At 40.4% G+C, this 21,420-nt stretch overlaps 1 protein-coding gene across 1 annotated transcript in view; it reads left to right on the plus strand.

Moving 5' to 3' along the window:
- Positions 1-1,561: 1,561 nt before the first annotated feature.
- The window catches only part of ICE2 (interactor of little elongation complex ELL subunit 2), a 61,191-nt gene continuing 41,332 nt past the window's right edge, over positions 1,562-21,420 (plus strand). The window contains exons 1-5 of the mRNA XM_075273685.1: positions 1,562-1,644; positions 6,514-6,618; positions 17,783-18,041; positions 19,474-19,593; positions 20,154-20,288. Coding sequence (XP_075129786.1) covers positions 1,610-1,644; positions 6,514-6,618; positions 17,783-18,041; positions 19,474-19,593; positions 20,154-20,288 — 654 coding nt within the window. The 5' untranslated portion in view covers positions 1,562-1,609. The remainder of the gene's footprint in view (positions 1,645-6,513; positions 6,619-17,782; positions 18,042-19,473; positions 19,594-20,153; positions 20,289-21,420) is intronic.

Consider the following 21,420-nt stretch of genomic DNA (forward strand, 5'->3'; position numbering starts at 1 on the left):
ATCATGGCCCCTGCACACGCTAATATGCCCCACAGTAGCCCCTGCACACAGTATTAGGCCCCACAATAGCCCCTGCACACAGTATTAGGCCCCACAATAGCCCCTGCACACAGTATTATGACCCACAGTGACCCCTGCACACAGTATGTGGCTCCTTCACACAATATTAGGCCCCACAGTGGCCCCTGCACACAGTATTATGACCCACTGTACACAGTATTATGCCCCATAGTGGCCCCTACACACAGTATTATGTTCTATAGTGGACCACCCATGCACAATTATGAAAAGACCCCAGAGTATAATGATTGGAGGCTCAGAGGAGGTAACCAACATAAAAACCACTGTTACTTACCTCTCTCTGTCTCCAGTGCACTCCCTGCTGCTTTCAGCCATCTTTAATGTTATAAATATTAAAGAGGGAAAAATGGGAAAGGAAAAACACAGCCCAACAATGCAAAAAAGAAAAATAGATCAAGTAAGAGAAGACTCACATGAATTTTAGTAGGACTCTATCGCACGGACTCCTAGAATTCCACCGGCTTGGAACGTGGCCATACAGAAAAATGTGTGAACATCTTCAATGTTGACCCAGAGATCACGTGAGCCAGGCCAGCGTCACGATGCAAAATTAGGTTAGCCTGGCCCACGTGACATCTGTGACATCACCATATAGGCCAGAAGATGCTTGGAGGATGCCAGAGCACAGAAGAGGTAAGTAATAGTGTTTTTTTTATGTTCCCTCACCTTCCCTGGCCCCTCCGATCATTATACTCGGAGGTCTGAAAAGGATGAGGTTTTGTTCTGTCTTCGCATGATGCATGGAGTTGATTCCCCTCAGAACCTACAGACACTGCTTGCTATGTGCAAAGGACTGAACATTCTGCATATCTCACTGCTTGCAATGTTAGAATAGAGTCCTCTATGTAGTTGTAACAACTTCTGGCTGCTTGTTTGATTACCGATTGTGCGTATAGATTTTTTCCCCTGTGTTTTAGCTTCTTGCCCTGTCTATTTGCCCTTTGTTTGCAGTCCAGAGTTCATGGATCTTCTATATTATGGTCACTTGGGCTTTTCTCAGCTATTTCCGCCACCATGCACTTACATGACTAGGAAGAGTAACCATCTGTCCTTAGGACACTTCCACAGTATGACTACTTATAATTGTATTGGTCAATTAAGAGCATAATAAGCATGGACAAGCTTATAGCAGGTCACAACATGACAGGTTTTATTGCTTCTTGTGAAGCGTCCAGTCCAATCTTATAAACTCTTATTTAGTTTGTTTTTTGACATCTGGAAAAATAATACAATTTTTTTTCTGAAAGAAAATAACTTATTTGTATTCCCAAGAGAATTCTGTCTATAATATATTAGACTATATCTAAAATTTACAGACTATACATCAGAAACTGGGCACTGTTGTAAAACCGAAGACAAGCATCATGAGAAGTGGAATTTTCCTTACACTTGCAGTTAGCACAGTAAACCCTAGATGGCGCTGGATCTCCTCAGACAGAAGACACGAGCCCAGCGCCTGCGCGCTGCAGGTTGTTATGGGCTGATGACGTAGATGTTGTGAGCCGCACGTGCGGTGGCAGTCGCAATCATGGGGGGGATGGAGGCGCCTGGAGAGCTGAAGTGGTAAGTGCTGAAGGCTATATGGGGAGGGGGCACGTGGGGGAATGTGGGGGTCAGTACTAATGGTGCGGGGCACAGACTATAGGCGCGGTGTTATCGACTGGACTGTGGTCAGACAGTACAAGGAAGAGAAATCCCCCCTATCCTCTCATAATGGCAGTCATTCTGCATGTGTCATAGCACAGGCTCCATTATCACCTACGTAAGGACCCCTGTAGGCTTCTGATGGTTACTGTCTCCTTTTTCTCTTTACTAGCATAAAGTGCTATTATGTCATGGAGGGAAAGAGGGAAGAGGTTATGCAAGTGTGAACAGAGTTTTATAACAGTTCATAGTAAGGCTGGTGGATTATGACCAGCAATAAAATCACAAGTAATTGAACATTTTACTTAGATTATGATGAACAACTATTTTAGGAAACTCCCTTTTTACATACCACACCCTTTATTTAGTAGTCACCCCATGCCAGTGAATTTTGGGCTAAGTTATTCACATATTGGCCACCCTGACAGGTAGTGAGTGACATATTTTATAGCCAACGATTGTGTGAGACAGAATGACATGGATGGAAAATGATTGAGTAAAGCAAATTCATGTGGGATAATTGCTCAGCCCCAGTTCATTGCAAGTTCTAAGCTTGGGAATCTAGAGCAGAAACCAAAAGAGCAAAGCTCAGGCAAGCTAAGACACACAGGACGCTTTTCCCCTCATTTGCATAGGAATAAGCTATTTACATGAAAATGGGGCTTCAAAGGTGAATAACAGAGACATATTTGGAAACTGCTGCTGTGGAAAAGCGGAGGAACAAAACACTATTTTAGTGTACCAGCAAAGTATGAAGAGTTTGTAAGAATGAGAGTTTGTTTGACATTCACACATTGCAGTATTTTCAAAAAAGCTTACCGGTACTTTTGAAAAATTTAGAATGTTAGTTTTACCTGCAGAATAATGAGCACTTACTCTATGTATTTAGTAGGGAAAATATGTGCTGCAAAAACTAAGAAAAAAAAGTGCAGTAAAACTCTTTTTCTGCAGATATTCTTTTAGCTGCGTTTCACTACATGGGAGCATTCCCACCTCACACTTTTATGGCTAAGATAGGAATACCCCTGTCTCCTCCACCTTGAGGTGCTTGGGAGTTATGGGGACAACTGAATGCAGCAATTTAGCACTTTTTCTGTATCTCCCATTGAAGTAAATGGGAGATATACATACGGCATAGCACAGTGACCTACACTATTTCCAGAAGTCATGAAACAGCATAATTTGCTCCCCTCTGCCAGTCCCTCCACTGGCTACCTATAGCCCAGCAAATTGAGTTCAAGCTACTAACGCTAACATACAAAGCCATCCACAACCTGTCCCCTCCATATATCTCTGACCTCATCTCCCTCTACCTGCCCACACGTAACCTCAGATCCTCCAATGACCTCCTACTCCGCTCTGCTCACATTGACTCCTCACACAACCGTCTCCAAGATTTCTCTTGTGCATCCCCCATACTCTGGAACTCCTTACCAAGACACATAAGACTGACCCCCACAATCACAGGCTTCAAGAAGGCCCTGAAGACTCACCTATTCAGGAAGGCCTACAACCTCCAATAACACTATCACCGCACTGCCATCTGCACAGCCTCCCCCCCTCTCCTTCTGTCTCTACCCCCCTTCCCTCATAGATTGTAAGCCCTCGCGGGCAGGGCCCTCTACCCCACTGTGCCAGTCGGTCATTGTTAGTATTATATCTACTTGTATATTCTGTGTATTGTATGTAACCCCCAAATTGTATGTAACCCCCAAATGTAAAGCACCATGGAATTATTGGTGCTATATAAATAAATAATAATAATTTACTGTGCTATGCCGTTTCCCTAACTCCCATGAAGGTAAACAGGAGTTAGGTAAGCAAGTATGATTAGTGACATTCAACTTTTTCCATAACTCCCAGGCCTGTGGTTGAGAGAAAGCGCTTTGTATTGCCTGACATGCGAATGCCCCTTTTAAAAAAAACACTAAACAGGATTGTTCTGCAGTTTCTGTTCTTCTTGTATATTGGCTCTGCTGCGCCAGAGCTCTTCTGTTGCCTTCTTTTCCCCAGCTGCCCCTATGGATGCCACCAGAAATTCACTCATCCTTGCCATTTCAGAGACTCGTTCTATTTGTGCCCCTTCTATCTTTGCTCCCCTTCCCCCTCCCCTTTTTTTTCCCTTTTTGTTATGTAAAAATTCCTTAAAAAATTTCAATAAACTTTAATGCTAAAAAAACAAAACACTAAACCTATAAAAACAAATCAAGCGCACAGTCATGTGCATAGAAGCTATCAAATTTGTTTTTCAAGTCTCTGCTTTCATATGACACCAGTACCACTGTTCTAAGTGGCATAATACTGATAATACTGTTAGCTTCTACATCCGTATTTAATGGCAGTACACAGTAGGGCTGAGTTGTCATGGTTTGTGCACCACAGAGTCATGACACTTCTCAATTGGGAGTGGCAGGGGAAGGATCATCAGCCCCACCAGATGTATCATAATTACCAGTTTTGCTGCAGTAAGGAGATGGTGGAGATTTCTGTTTAAGCGCACAAACCCCGAATGATGCACCTCATTTATGTCAAGCTGTGCGCTTATAAATTACGGTATGTGCAATCTCCAGTGGAGTTGGGAATATCAACAATGGCATGGAAAACTTTGGCCTTTATGAATCAGCCCGAACATGCAAACTCCCTGACAACAGCTTAGTTAGAGTGTTACTAGGGAGAACTTTAGAGCTTGCTTTCTTCTAAAAAGAAGTAAAATAAGGTAATGAAGTAAATTGCAATAAATGTACACCAAACACCTGCTACACAAAAAAATAAAATAGGGGATTCTTGTGAAACCAACGTTATCTCTTTATGCAGCTGAGGGTTAGAACACTGTCCCTATTTTATGTTTATTTCCAGGACTCCTCTGAAGCGAAGGACAGTAGATAAGTATGGCAGGTACTGATATTGCCATGTTTGGGACCTAAAACCCTAGCTGGTTATTTAGTGGCCCCAAATCCAGTATTTGATCCACTCAGTTCAAATGGACTTAATGCCTTGTAAGTCCACTCTGGTAACCTTAGCCGGGTCCAGGTTGTATCACAAATCGGAGCTGATCTTAGCTGCTTGTTTTTTGGATGCCACTAAGGCATTTGACTCAGTTGAATGGCTCTTCTATATCCAGGTCCTAAAGTGGTTTGGGGATTTATTTATTGCATGGATTATACCTCTATACCGATCTCCTAGAGCAGCACTTTCCATAAATGGTGCATTGTCTCTGTACCTCCTCTCACATAGGGTGATCCGCCAGGGTTGTCCATTATCTCTGTTACTTTTTTTCATTGGTGATAGAGCCTCTTGCTATTATTCTTAGGACAGATCTGATCTATATACAGACCATTTTCTTCTGTTCATGTCTGACCCTTTTCGAATGCTTCCCAGAGCTATGACCCTAATTGATAGATTAGATCGAGGTCCAAACTTGTAGACCAGGTCTGGCTACAGCCTAAGCACATAACAGCTTATATTGATGTTCTTATTATATCCCCTTTGTTGGATAACCCATGGCTTGTCTGAGCTTTACGCTCTCCCAAAAGCAAGAAGTTAGGAGCAGTTTTGAGTTATGTCCTTGGGCCATATGTATGATCAGGGCATGTTCCCTTTTTTTGATTTCTTGAGTACACTGTTCAGTATTCCGCAGGCACAATTTTTTAGGTTCCTTTAGATCAGGCATGCCATGTCTACAGAGTTCTCTCCATTGGATGTGTGCATTTCTACCTATCCGCTCATTGGTGTACTTAAGTCCCAAGATCTCATACAGGTCAGGATGTCCTATTCAGATGTACCGGCTTTGCTGAAGTGGTGCACCCTTATTCTACTCTTACTGATGAGACATATTCAGTACCACAGGAATCAGCACAATATGAATCCCCATCCGATAACAATAAATTGATTCAAGTTTATATATTGCACCAAAGCTATTTGACCCCTGCATATCTACATAAAATGGGAAGTCTGCAACATCCTGGGTGCCTGCAATGTTCTGCTTTGTATTCTGACCTTTGGCACATGATTTGGGACTGCCCTGTAGCTAAAGATTTATAGATGGAGGTTGTGGATTTATCATCATATGTAATAGGTACACCTCCTGTCCAATCCACCCCTGAAAGCTGCATATTTAGTGTCCTAGATGAAGAAATGAGTCCATACCATTTTCATATCTTTTTGTGGGAATCCTTATTTTTAGCTAGAAAGACCATCGCATTGTGTTGGATGGCACCCTGCCCTTCCTCCATGTCAATATGGAGAAATCTAGTCAACTTTATTTTGCCATATAATAACCAAATGGTCTATAAAGGTAAGGATTGCCCTAAAAAATTCCAAAAATTCTGGGGTTAGGCTGCCTCACACGATGTAAACGCGAGCTGATTTTGTCAAAATACACGTGTAAAAATGGCATTGAAGTCAGTGGGAGTCTGATTTTTACACATGTATTTTGACAAAATTAGCTCGCGTTTACATTGTGTGAAGGCAGCCTTACTGGTGTAATTGACTGTTGACTTTTTATACAGCCACATCCTTTCGCACAGGCCTTAATACATTTATTGATTAGCTAGGAAGTGTTATATGAGATGATAGGAGATGTACTTCTAATTCTGACCTCCGTGTTAACTTAGGGACCTCTTCATGGTGCGCTGTCCTGGTTAGGTAGAACCTGTGTTCTTGTGTTTTTTCTGTTCTTTCCTATGCTCTCGCCCTCTACAGGTTGGTCTGGATACGTCCTCTTGGCTCCCCTAACACCTGTCACATCAACTTTCAATGTCTTTTTTTTTTTTTTTTTTGTTTCCACAGGGATATTGAGCCTACCAATGGCAGAAGCTGTTTCTTCACGCATGAGTCTTATGAGAAACATTGCTTAGGTCCAACACTGGCTGAATTGTTGCTTCTCTCCAGCAAGTAATTTTTTTTTCTAATTATACTCAATGAAAATGTTTGGATTTTTTTTTGCTTGTTTTGTGCCTTAAAAATTTTAGACATTTTATAGCCTGGTAAAGTCTCAGCTAAAGGGTACATCCATGTTTTCAAACATTTCTATTTCTCAGCTACAGACTACATACTTGTTTTTAGACTAACTCTGGTTGCAAATGTGGGGAAAGCCTTTAAAGGTAGCCTACACCTTATTTTATAATAGAAAAATTGATTGCTTCTTACCACTAAGTTGTAGTGTTGCGGGGTGCTAGACCAGCCTCTGGACCAACGAGGACGTCCACAATGGAAAAAATGTGAGAAGAAATGGCCTGCCACGCTCCGGTACTACAAAATTACTTCTTTATTTAGTCCATTAAAAACAGATCCACATAGAAGACATCAGAAAAAGATAGAAAAGATACACATGGTGCTGTAAAAATCGCTTACGCGTTTCGGGGGTAAAAAGACCCCCTTAATCATAGCATACAACATATTCAGACTGGACTTCTTTATATAGTCTACTGACCAGTACCCAACTCATTGGGTTTACCTGATTAATCACATTAGTCACAGCTGCAATTGCGTTGTTAGTTTCTGTCTATAATAAAGTTGTGCTGTTCAAAAACATACATGGAGTTTAATAAATACTCGATTTATATCTTAAAAGAACCATAACATTCATGGAGTTTAACAAAGATTTATACCTTGAATCTTTAAATATGTAATAGATTTAAAGATTTGAAGAGTAAATACAACCTGAAAGAGGAAGCGGATAAATACTATTCAACATGTGAACAATTCAATATATTTTTCCGATTAAGAAAAGACTTTTCAATAACTAAACCGGAGGAAATAGCTCCCATATGGATAGAGATAGAAAATAAAGAAGCCAGATCAAAGCTACCTTATGGTTTTATGGTCGATCCATTGATTCTAAACGATAAGCTGCGCAGTCAGACCGGACACATGTATAAATCCATGAATGGATCTGTAACTCCGCCTCCCGGGTCACGTGGCACAAAAGAACCAATCGGCTGCTGTTAAATCAGTTAACATACTGATATAGCGAACGGGGTAAAACCCTCTGACATAGCGGAGTGATATTATAATGGTAAGTTAATATCTCCATCCATATGTGAGTTTGCCAGGAAAGAAAAGGGAGAACACATAGTATGTACATTAATAAATATATGAAAGATCAGTTCTAATGTTTAATCCTTGTGGGGTCCTGCTGTTAAACTTGTGAATGAACCATGCTTCCCTCTTGAACAATAGAGCCTTAGAGTCACCGCCCCTTGTGGATGTATTAACTTTCTCTATTCCAGAAAAACGCAGTGTCTGAATACTGCCGCCATGGTATATGGCGAAATGTCTAGAGACTCCGGACATGTTTGTATTGTCAACTTTATTGCCGTCTCTAATGTGTTCGACAATTCTTGTTTTTACATTACGAGATGTGCATCCAATGTAATCCAATTTGCATTGGATACATTTGACACAATAGACAACATTGGTGGTGTTGCAGTTAATATGGGTTTTGATTTTATGTAAAAAATTTCCTGAAAAGCTGGTTATCTCGTCTCCCTGAATACATAAACTACACACCTTGCACTTAGGGCTTTTACATCTAAAAAACCCAGATTTTAAAGTTTGTTCCGAATTTGATGGTAGATGACTTGGTGAGAGGATATTCCCCAAGGTAGTTGCTTTTTTTGGAACAAAACTAACACCGTTTTTAAGTAACCTTTTTGTGACGTCATCTATTTCAAGGATGGGTAGATTTTTCTTAATAATTGCAGTGATTTTATTAAACTGCGGGCTGTATTTGGTGGAAAAGACAATATTGTCTTTATTTCTTCTAGCATAGTTATCTGCCGAAATTGTTTTTGATAGGTTATTTGTTCCAGATAGCAGTGTATCTCTATCCCTTTTATTGGTTTTCTTAAGTGCTCGGTTGAGCATCCAAGTGGGGTATCCCCTATTTTTGAAACGTTCTATGGTTTCCCTGTTTATCTGATCATAGTCGCTCTGTCTACTACAAGATCTTTTGGTTCTTATCATCTCGCCTATTGGGATACTTTTTATAGTATGATTGGGGTGACAACTGTCAGCTTTGAGGATGGCATTACCCGCAGTTTTTTTCCTATGTAGTCGAGTAATTACTTCACCTGTTTCCACCGAGCCCACCAAAGTGATATCTAGAAAATCAATAGAAGAAAAATTATGTGCAAAAGTAAATTTTAAACCAAATGACTGTAAATGAAGAAAATTAATGAACTCTGGTATGGGCGCTACATCTCCGAGCCAAACGATGAGTATGTCATCGATGTAGCGCCCATACCAGAGCAAATGAGACAAAAAAGGATTGGAATTAGAAAAAATAAATTTCTCCTCCCAATAGGATAGGAGGAGATTAGCCAGCGACGGTGAAAAGGGGGCACCCATCGGTGCTCCCCGAACCTGCAAGTAATATGTGTCTTTAAACATAAAAAAATTGTGAGATAACAGATAAGATGTTACAGATAAAATAAATTCACAGGTGGGCTCGGTGAAAGTGCTATATTTATAAAGGTGAAAAGCAAGTGCCTCGAGAGCTGCAGAATGAACAATATTAGGATAAAGTGCACAGATGTCACAACATAACCAACTACAATTTTTGTCCCAGGTGAAGTCTTTAAAACTTCGTAATACCTCCCTGCTATCCTTGATAAACCCTGTGGTTCTCCCTACGAGGGGCTGTAAAATACCATCCAACCAAATTCCTAATTTTTCATTTAGTGAATTATTACTTGAGATGATAGGTCTCAAAGGGGGCGGTAGTATTTCTTTATGGAGCTTGGGAAGCCCATAAAGAACAGGGGTACTGGGTGTGGGATTAAACAAAAAATCTACTTCCAAGTTGTTAAATAAACCTAAAGATTCCCCCTCCTCCAATAAAGTTTTTAATTCCAAACTAAATTTGTCTGTTGGATTGAAAGTAAGTTGTTTATATGTAGTGACATCTGACAATATTTCAAAACAACCCTTCTCGTAGTCGCTACGATTAAGGACAACTGTTTTTCCCCCCTTATCTGCTCTTTTAATAATTACAGATTCCAGGTTTTTCAATTCATTTAGAGCTGTAATTTCCTTGGGGGTAAGGTTTTTTTTGTTTTTAGATTTACCTCTACTGGTTTCTTTTAAAGTTTTTAAATCATCCTCCACCTTTTGTTGAAACAACAAATAGCTTTGTCCCCTGGATTGAATGGGGTAGAAGCCAATATTGGTCCGTTTCACTTTGATATCCTCAGTAGTTTTTATCTGAGGTAGATTATCATACATTAAATCTAATAAATTTTGTGTGGCTACGTGTTCCTTAACCTTGTGGTATAGCGGTAATGCACTACAATCAGAAAAAACATAATCGTTGACTACATCACCGCTGCTACTTTGATCAGAATTCACAGAGAAAAAATGCTTTTTTATTGTTAACGTGCGTATAAATTTATTGACATCCAAAATCGTTTGGAACACATCAAAGTCCTTTGATGGTGCAAAGTTGAGGCCTTTTTCTAATACACTTAGTTGGTCTTCGGTCAGTTCAATAGAGGAAAGATTTACTACACAAGATTCCGTTTTTTCATTATTGAAAGATCTTATAGATGTTTTTTTCTCGTGTTGTAATGTGTGTTCCTTGTTACTCTGCTTGAGGTTTCCTCCAAATCTTTAAAAGAAACCAGTAGAGGTAAATCTAAAAACAAAAAAAACCTTACCCCCAAGGAAATTACAGCTCTAAATGAATTGAAAAACCTGGAATCTGTAATTATTAAAAGAGCAGATAAGGGGGGAAAAACAGTTGTCCTTAATCGTAGCGACTACGAGAAGGGTTGTTTTGAAATATTGTCAGATGTCACTACATATAAACAACTTACTTTCAATCCAACAGACAAATTTAGTTTGGAATTAAAAACTTTATTGGAGGAGGGGGAATCTTTAGGTTTATTTAACAACTTGGAAGTAGATTTTTTGTTTAATCCCACACCCAGTACCCCTGTTCTTTATGGGCTTCCCAAGCTCCATAAAGAAATACTACCGCCCCCTTTGAGACCTATCATCTCAAGTAATAATTCACTAAATGAAAAATTAGGAATTTGGTTGGATGGTATTTTACAGCCCCTCGTAGGGAGAACCACAGGGTTTATCAAGGATAGCAGGGAGGTATTACGAAGTTTTAAAGACTTCACCTGGGACAAAAATTGTAGTTGGTTATGTTGTGACATCTGTGCACTTTATCCTAATATTGTTCATTCTGCAGCTCTCGAGGCACTTGCTTTTCACCTTTATAAATATAGCACTTTCACCGAGCCCACCTGTGAATTTATTTTATCTGTAACATCTTATCTGTTATCTCACAATTTTTTTATGTTTAAAGACACATATTACTTGCAGGTTCGGGGAGCACCGATGGGTGCCCCCTTTTCACCGTCGCTGGCTAATCTCCTCCTATCCTATTGGGAGGAGAAATTTATTTTTTCTAATTCCAATCCTTTTTTGTCTCATTTGCTCTGGTATGGGCGCTACATCGATGACATACTCATCGTTTGGCTCGGAGATGTAGCGCCCATACCAGAGTTCATTAATTTTCTTCATTTACAGTCATTTGGTTTAAAATTTACTTTTGCACATAATTTTTCTTCTATTGATTTTCTAGATATCACTTTGGTGGGCTCGGTGGAAACAGGTGAAGTAATTACTCGACTACATAGGAAAAAAACTGCGGGTAATGCCATCCTCAAAGCTGACAGTTGTCACCCCAATCATACTATAAAAAGTATCCCAATAGGCGAGATGATAAGAACCAAAAGATCTTGTAGTAGACAGAGCGACTATGATCAGATAAACAGGGAAACCATAGAACGTTTCAAAAATAGGGGATACCCCACTTGGATGCTCAACCGAGCACTTAAGAAAACCAATAAAAGGGATAGAGATACACTGCTATCTGGAACAAATAACCTATCAAAAACAATTTCGGCAGATAACTATGCTAGAAGAAATAAAGACAATATTGTCTTTTCCACCAAATACAGCCCGCAGTTTAATAAAATCACTGCAATTATTAAGAAAAATCTACCCATCCTTGAAATAGATGACGTCACAAAAAGGTTACTTAAAAACGGTGTTAGTTTTGTTCCAAAAAAAGCAACTACCTTGGGGAATATCCTCTCACCAAGTCATCTACCATCAAATTCGGAACAAACTTTAAAATCTGGGTTTTTTAGATGTAAAAGCCCTAAGTGCAAGGTGTGTAGTTTATGTATTCAGGGAGACGAGATAACCAGCTTTTCAGGAAATTTTTTACATAAAATCAAAACCCATATTAACTGCAACACCACCAATGTTGTCTATTGTGTCAAATGTATCCAATGCAAATTGGATTACATTGGATGCACATCTCGTAATGTAAAAACAAGAATTGTCGAACACATTAGAGACGGCAATAAAGTTGACAATACAAACATGTCCGGAGTCTCTAGACATTTCGCCATATACCATGGCGGCAGTATTCAGACACTGCGTTTTTCTGGAATAGAGAAAGTTAATACATCCACAAGGGGCGGTGACTCTAAGGCTCTATTGTTCAAGAGGGAAGCATGGTTCATTCACAAGTTTAACAGCAGGACCCCACAAGGATTAAACATTAGAACTGATCTTTCATATATTTATTAATGTACATACTATGTGTTCTCCCTTTTCTTTCCTGGCAAACTCACATATGGATGGAGATATTAACTTACCATTATAATATCACTCCGCTATGTCAGAGGGTTTTACCCCGTTCGCTATATCAGTATGTTAACTGATTTAACAGCAGCCGATTGGTTCTTTTGTGCCACGTGACCCGGGAGGCGGAGTTACAGATCCATTCATGGATTTATACATGTGTCCGGTCTGACTGCGCAGCTTATCGTTTAGAATCAATGGATCGACCATAAAACCATAAGGTAGCTTTGATCTGGCTTCTTTATTTTCTATCTCTATCCATATGGGAGCTATTTCCTCCGGTTTAGTTATTGAAAAGTCTTTTCTTAATCGGAAAAATATATTGAATTGTTCACATGTTGAATAGTATTTATCCGCTTCCTCTTTCAGGTTGTATTTACTCTTCAAATCTTTAAATCTATTACATATTTAAAGATTCAAGGTATAAATCTTTGTTAAACTCCATGAATGTTATGGTTCTTTTAAGATATAAATCGAGTATTTATTAAACTCCATGTATGTTTTTGAACAGCACAACTTTATTATAGACAGAAACTAACAACGCAATTGCAGCTGTGACTAATGTGATTAATCAGGTAAACCCAATGAGTTGGGTACTGGTCAGTAGACTATATAAAGAAGTCCAGTCTGAATATGTTGTATGCTATGATTAAGGGGGTCTTTTTACCCCCGAAACGCGTAAGCGATTTTTACAGCACCATGTGTATCTTTTCTATCTTTTTCTGATGTCTTCTATGTGGATCTGTTTTTAATGGACTAAATAAAGAAGTAATTTTGTAGTACCGGAGCGTGGCAGGCCATTTCTTCTCACATTTTTACCTTATTTTATGGTTGCTACAAATCACTTTCCATGGGACATATCTGTCTTTATGTTTTAAGAATAGTGTGTCAGCCACAAAAGAAAATGAATAGAAATGAGCGAGTACTGTTCGGATCAGCCGATCCGAACAGCACGCACGCATTGAAATGAATGGATGCACCTGGTACTTCCGCTTTGATGGCGGCCGGCCGCTTAACCCCCCGCATGCCGGCTACGTCCATTCATTTCTATGTGAGTGTGCTGTTCGGATCGGCTGATCCGAACAGTACTCGCTCATCTCTAAAAATGAATAGAGATGAGCAAGTAGTATTCGAAACGGCAGTTTCGAATAGCACGCACCCATAGGAATGAATGGACGCAGGATGTCAGCCCGTCTGCGTGCCGGCCAGCTCCATTCCTATGGGTGCGTGCTATTCGAAACTGCCGTTTCGAATACTACTCGCTCATCTCTAAAAATGAATGCTTCAGCAGGAGTGGCCCCTGAGTGTACCGACTGTATGGAATAAATGTTGATTGCACTTTAAGTCAAGAAAGGTCTGTTCACTATGTGAATAACAAATCCTGCAGTAGCAAATAAGTGGTTTAAAAACTATATTGGTGGTGGTAGACTCCAGATACCTCTGCTGCACTCTTCGGACTGGAAGCTGTATACTGTGTTCAATGTAGTGGTAATGCCTGGAACTGCCTGGTCACATTCACTTGGCTAGGACTAGTGCTGCTTCTGACCATATACCCAGTGTAATTAAAGATAAGCTTATTTTATTGTTGTGTAGCACCGGATCAACCCAGTATAATGCTTAGAAATCATACAAGATAGCACATATTCAGTATGTTTCGGTGTATCCCACCTTTATTAGTGAATATTATAAGGGTTCATTTGGAGCCTGGCATAGAAATATTCTGTAACTTCTGAAGTGACTACCAAGTGTCCTTCACAAGCACCCTATCTATAAGAGGGAGTGCTGGAACAATATTTTTACCTTATACCTAGTATATGTCTTCCGTTAGCTGAAACACCTGTCAGAATCCAGGTGTCAAACCCCAACTGATCTGATACTGAGGACTTATCCCGTTGATAGGTCAGGGCTTGTTCACATCCGGTCTCCGTTTTGTAGGTTTCTGTTTCTTGCCCAAACCTGGACAGGAGATGGAAACCCGCAGTCATTTTTCAAATCCATTCATTTGAATGGGTTTGCAAAGTGTCCGGCTATGAGCTTCTGTGAGCGTTTTGTGCTCTCCGCAGCGAAACCATTTTTTTTAACTGGACACAAAGTCGGACATGCAGGACTTTGTGTCCGATTAAAAAAAAAAAAACGGTGTCGCTGCAGAGAGCACAAAATGCTCTCCGACGCTCACGGCCGGACACAGTCTTCCAGGTTTCCGTCTTCTGGTGTGAAACCTGGAAATGGAGATCGGGCACTGGTGTGAACCCAGAGTCATCAGTATCAGTACTCCTGGACAACCCATTTAAGACTATAAAATGTACTAACAATATATATTTTTGTGCCAGACTTGCAAACAGATATCTCACGTACTAGCTAGAAATGCCAGAAAGGTAGCCTTGTGTCACAAGTTACAAAGTGTGTGAAGAAAGTGTCAACAGGTTACAAATCCATAAATAAACAAATTGAGCTATAAACGTTACACACGTATAAAATACATAAAAATGTATGACTACACAAACAGTGTTATTGTAATAAATAGTAATTAAACCTACGTTTCAATAAAATCCTGTAACACCCTAAACTGGTGGCATCTGGTGTAGAGAATTCACTGTCCTGTGTTCATTTCTTTAACGTGTCTGCTACAAATATTTCCGGTCTAGGGCTTAGGGAAAAAAAAAATTCATGTCTCCCCTCTGACTTCTTCCACTTGGCTTGATTGACTGGAGTCTTCTTATAAACAGATAGGTTGAGACCTTCAGTGAAGCCAAGCTGAGCCTGGACATTTGCCAATTGTGGGTTCAGATGTTCAAAACCAGCCACGTATAATGGCCGTTTTAGTCCTCTAAATGATAAGCATATTGTCTTCACGTATGAGCATCAATATTATGTATGTGCAACTCAGACCCTAACTCTGATCCACTGACCCAAATCTAAAGCTTCATTTTTGTTTAATGTTTTGCGTTTAGGTCAGTAGACCTGTAGTCTAGGCAGGATGCACATCCAGAATAGAGCCACTGATATGCATAGACAAAACGCTTGCCTGTGAGAGCCCTGACTCAACTAAAGAACTCTGTTAGACCATGTTCAGTCATAATGGGTTATTGCTGATTTGCAACAAGTTATAAGACAAAATATATCAAGGGTGAGTTCAACACCCCATTCAAACTTGAGTGGGGTGTAATTCTTATGCAAATTAGCTGAAAAGGGCATAAGGGGACATTTGTTATCTTGTTGGGGATTTACTTTCTCCTCTAGATAATTGTCTCTAACAACCAGCTGTCCCCCTATTGCTTAAAGGGGTTGTCCCACGTCGCATACTCGCCAGTCTTCGCTACAGTAAATTCTTCTGTCTTCCGGCTTTGTTGTGTCATTGGTGGGCGGAGTTACATATGCAAAGCCAACGGCGAGAAGTCGTCGCTTCTATGCCGCTGGCCCTGCGTGTGCGCTGCCAATGTGCTAGACATCGGACGTACAGCCTTCACAATGTAATACAGACCCGGCATCCGCGGTAATAGAGAGGCGGATGCCGGGGAGTGTAGACGCCGGCACAGGTGAAGCAAGCAGCGGCAGGATCGATGCTGCTATTCCGCTCCTCTGCCCCTCCGCCTCCCCTCCCCTCCGGAATAGCAGCATCGCTCCTGCCGCTGCTGGCTTCACCTGTGCCGGCGTCTACACTCCCCGGCATCCGCCTCTCTATTACAGCGGATGCCGGGTTTGTATTGGTGGCCCCTTCCCCCTCCTAAAGTGTATACTACCCCCCTCCAGGCTCGCTCCCGTGCACTTAGCCCCTCCTCCCTTCCCCCCTGAGAGCAGCAGATACATCACTTGACTTATGACCAGATAAGTCAAGGGATGTTTAAAAAAAAAAAAAATGAATAAAGTAATATAGTGGACAAACAAAGCAGTTTTGCTGAAGCAATGTATTTAGGAAAAGTCTTACATTCACATTAACAAGCAGTATAGATAGGATCCTTGTGATGGGACAACCCCTTTAAGTGACTTCTCCCATTCTATCACACTTTGTCTGCAGTAAGAAGCAGATATCTAGAGCAGAGCGAAGCCCAGGTAGGGGAAGAAATGCCCCTAAAGCTAATTTACATAATAATAAAATCCTGATTTTCATGAAAGTGGAGCTGCAAGGCACCTTGCAAAGCACTGTCATTAGTTTGGTTTTCCTATTTTCATGCTGACAGACACCCAATTCTAGTTCATAACATCTGTTTATAGATACTGCTCCACTGATTCTGGCACATTTGGAACGTTTCCTCTAGCTCCCCCCACTGTTCTGAATGCAGGTATTTTTGGTGCCTGATGTGCTAGTTTAAGCTCTAATGTCTGAAGGGTGGTGTCAGGCAGGGGGTGTAACTCAGAGCTCCAATCAGAGACAGCCAGTGTCAGAGCTCAGAATCACACCCCTTGTCTGCTCCTGCCTGACCCCGTCCTCCTGACAGCACAGAGACTAAATAGCATATAAGGTGCCAAAACTAACAGCATTGATTGCTCAGGAATGGAGGATGCTAGAGAAAAAAATTACAACTGTGCTGAAATCTGTGGAGCAGCAGCTTTTAAATCATATAAAATGTTGGACTTATTAGAGGTGGTGAAAGGTCCTCTTTAAACCTCTTTCTTCTTGAAATACCTTTGAGGACTAGACCTTGCAATAAACAGTTTCCTGTATAATATGTACGCAGAGTGTTTGGTGATCACAGTCAATAAGGAATGTGCCTCCATCTTGCTACTTGTTACTGACCAATAGCAGCCACATTAATGACTGTATGCTGACTTTTCCATCAGGTTATTATTTTCTAAAGTTTTTCTATTACTGGAATTTATTTGCATTCAATCTGTTTCTACTGCTTCACCACTGAGTCAGCTTATTTTTCCACCATGATAATATGATGTGCCAGCTTCTGTCTCCCTGACCGACATTCACTCCTATGTGGAGAGACAGCTATGAAACGCCTTGTGCTAAGTGCTGCTGATGTCCTATCATCTCTCCATGGTTTAAGTGACTTTTTTGCTTGTGTGTGCTGAATTAAGAAACCATAGGATAACTTTTCTAAAGCTTCCCAAGTGGTGAATGATTATGTAGGTATCGTTTCTGTATTTGTTGGAAACAGCAGTGAATGCATCTAAAAACAAAACAGGGAGATTGTCCTGTTGTTTCACCAAATCTGGTTTGCCGACCCACTAGCCCATAGGGTGCCACCTCAATATACAAGGTATTTTAGTTAGTTCTTCCAGTCTGGAGAAAGTGGGACATGTGAAATTAGTTTACCTAGTGATATCCATAGTTTGTTCTCCTGAGCATTTCAACCTCATAATCCCCTCTATAAATGGATTGGTCTCTACAAAAACATGTTAGAGTACAGTAAAACATCTTTATGCTTCCTTATTCTCTCAGATCAGCTCCTACAGAATCTACACAAAAAGATTCAGAGGATTCAGGTTCCCAAGTGCCTGTCCCTGGCAAACAACCTCCTGCTGCCTTGTCTTCTACCAAGAACATTCTGCCTTTTCCCGAGCCTCGCGTGCCCTACCCGCGCTTCTCCTCCCTTACACCATTTGAGCAGGATGCCTACGTTAGACTGATGATCAAATTCCACAATAAAAAGAACCCCAATATCTCCTTTGGACAAGTGAAGGAATATAATCATTACCAGGTAATTGAAAAACTACATGAGTTGTATCGTGCATAGGTCAATTTTTTTGCACATTTTTAAAAATGTTTTTATATATTTGTTCATGTTTTTCCTATTTTGCTTTCTCTTATTATTAAAGCATAACCATTGTTTGGGTTTTTTGTTCTTGTGTTAGTTGGGGTATGGGAAACATTTTTGTAATATAGTTGATAAATTCAGTATCTTTTATTATAAATATTGGGAATAACATGGGAAAACTGCTATAGCTTTCTTTCATTTCTTGCAAAACAAAATCTTTAAAATATGGTTGCAGACACTTTGCTGCTTTTATGCCATCTTATACAATTGTAACAATAATGATCCTTTTATTTTTATCGTTAAAATACTATTATGTTACTTTAATCAAATTGATGAATGCAATCTTGGTTTATGGACCTCTGGTCCATAAAGAGTAAGACAGCCAGGGGCAACACGGTGGCTCAGTGGTTAGCACTGCAGCCTTGCTGCGCTGGAGTCCTGGGTTCGAATCCTGCCAGGAACAACATCTGCAAGGAGTTTGTATGTTCTCCCCGTGTTTACGTGAATTTCCTCCCATTCTACAACGAAATACTGATAGGAAAAAAAACAAAAAAAAACATGTGCGTTATGATACCTATATGGGGCTCAAATCTACAAAAAAAAAAGAGTAAAGACAACCAACAATTGTATAGAGTGGTTATATGTGCAAGTGAACTCAAGAACTATAAGTGGCCATACACATTCGACAGACGTCGGTTGATGGTTGAACATCCAATGGATGAAGGTGATCCAAGGATCCGTGGTGAAAGATCATTTTGCACTTGTAGCCATGCACGTTTTAGTCCACTTTGGCTCTGCAGTCATTTAGCCATTAGATTATGGTCAAATATTTAGAGATGAGCGAGTACTATTCGAAACGGACGTTTTGAATAGCACACACCCATAGAATGAATGGAAGCGGCTGGGACGCAGACTTTGCCAGCGGTCGGCCGCTTAACCCCCTGCATGCCGTCTGCATCCATTCATTCCTATGGGTGGGTGCTATTTGGAACGGGAGTTTCGAATAGTACTCACTCATCGCTACAAACAGTCTTTCTGGGAATGTTTTTGGAACTTTATTTTTAAGAAATGATCATTTATGAATGAAACCTGTTTCATAGGAAAAAAAGGTCTTTTTGTTAGTCTATTGGATAGTAATTTTAAGTATGGTCGGCTTCTGTCTAGATCACAGTGTCATTGGTGGGCTAAAGCAATTGTTGTATTTCACCTGAGAAACATTCATTATAGTTGAAATCATAACTTTAGTTTGCTGTGTTTGTGCACCTTGTGTCAAACTATGTCAGACTTACTTTTTGTGTTACATTTGTAAGGATTTGCACATTTTTTGTCACATCTTAATTTGATATAAATTTCTTTACAACCTAATTTTATTTAGTACTTAAAATCTAAAGCAAGCAGTGAGGTTCCAGAGTTCCAGAAATTTCTCCAGAATGCTGCCCGGAGTTGTGCTGAGGACTATGATATGCTTTGTGCAGATGCTGAGCTCTATATTCAGGTTAGTGTCCTGTACTGACATTTTCAATATTTGAATACAATGATGGTAAGTCGGGGTGAATTTTCATATATCTGCACATTCAGCTTCTTACGTGTCTTCGGAAAGCATCATTGGAGTGCTGCATTATGTATCTTCATGCTGTTCGGGTCCATGCACACGACTTTCATCCAAATACATTCCGTGACACGTTCACATCTATAGGGCTTCCGCATCCATTAAGTGTTTTCACATAGCCTTGGAGGAATTCGGGGTACTCAGATGATGTGGCCAATTACACTTGTGCTCAAAAACCCAGTAATGTCACAGTACTACGAAGCCACCTTGTGGTATTTTTGTTCCTTGTCATACAGTTGATGGAAAGTTTGGTGCAAGAGAAATGTCAGATGGTTCGAACCCAGAGAATATTTCTGAAATCTCAGGGCTGGATGAAGCTGGTCATAAGTGTGACAGCTAAATGACCCATAGAAATTAGATTGATGTTGACAGTGTGTGGTTGTGTCTAACCTGATGATTGCATGCAATCCTGTTATATATGATTTTTTTTTCTCTGTTACTTCTAGGAGATGATAAAGGCATATCAAACTTATGTTAAGATTTACCCTCCATTTTATACTGTCTATGAGATCACCAGCATTCTCGGGGGGAAGTTTATCCCAGATTTGACCTTTAACCTGGAAAAATGCCTTCTTAAAAAGGTAAAAAATAAGTTTTCTCCTTTATCTACTTACAAGTTCAAGATATATACTCAAACTAAGTGTATATGAGAATTCATAGTTTATGCATATGTACTGTATTATATGAGATTAATGTTGGAGCACTGTTATGTGTTGTGAATTAAACAGAACGACCATAAACAGGACATTTCGGCCTTTCCGAAGCCTTTTTCGCTATGAAAAATATGAAAAAATTGTGTTGCAATTAAATGCGAGCATACACAAATCCTGTACAAAAGTATATCGTAACATTATAGATGTCATAGGACCATACTAGACCAGATGCATACAATATACACTCACCGGCCACTTTATTAGGTACACCTGTCCAACTGCTCGTTAACACTTAATTTCTAATCAACCAATCACATGGCGGCAACTCAGTGCATTTAGGCATGTAGACATGGTCAAGACAATCTCCTGCAGTTCAAACCGAGCATCAGTATGGGGAAGAAAGGTGATTTGAGTGCCTTTGAACGTGGCATGGTTGTTGGTGCCAGAAGGGCTGGTCTGAGTATTTCAGAAACTGCTGATCTACTGGGATTTTCACGCACAACTATCTCTAGGGTTTACAGAGAATGGTCCGAAAAAGAAAAAACATCCAGTGAGCGGAAGTTCTGTGGGCGGAAATGCGTTGTTGATGCCAGAGGTCAGAGGAGAATGGCCAGACTGGTTCAAGCTGATAGAAAGGCAACAGTGACTCAAATAGCCACCCGTTACAACCAAGGTAGCCAGAAGAGCATCTCTGAACGCACAGTACGTCGAACTTTGAGGCAGATGGGCTACAGCAGCAGAAGACCACACCGGGTGCCACTCCTTTCAGCTAAGAACAGGAAACTGAGGCTACAATTTGCACAAGCTCATCAAAATTGGACAATTGAAGATTGGAAAAACGTTGCCTGGTCTGATGAGTCTCGATTTCTGCTGCGACATTCGGATGGTAGGGTCAGAATTTGGCGTCAACAACATGAAAGCATGAATCCATCCTGCCTTGTATCAACGGTTCAGGCTGGTGGTGGTGGTGTCATGGTGTGGGGAATATTTTCTTGGCACTCTTTGGGCCCCTTGGTACCAATTGAGCATCGTTGGAATGCCAAAGCCTACCTGAGTATTG

Source organism: Leptodactylus fuscus, chromosome 5, assembly GCF_031893055.1.
Source record: "Leptodactylus fuscus isolate aLepFus1 chromosome 5, aLepFus1.hap2, whole genome shotgun sequence".
Classification (NCBI taxonomy): domain Eukaryota; kingdom Metazoa; phylum Chordata; class Amphibia; order Anura; family Leptodactylidae; genus Leptodactylus; species Leptodactylus fuscus.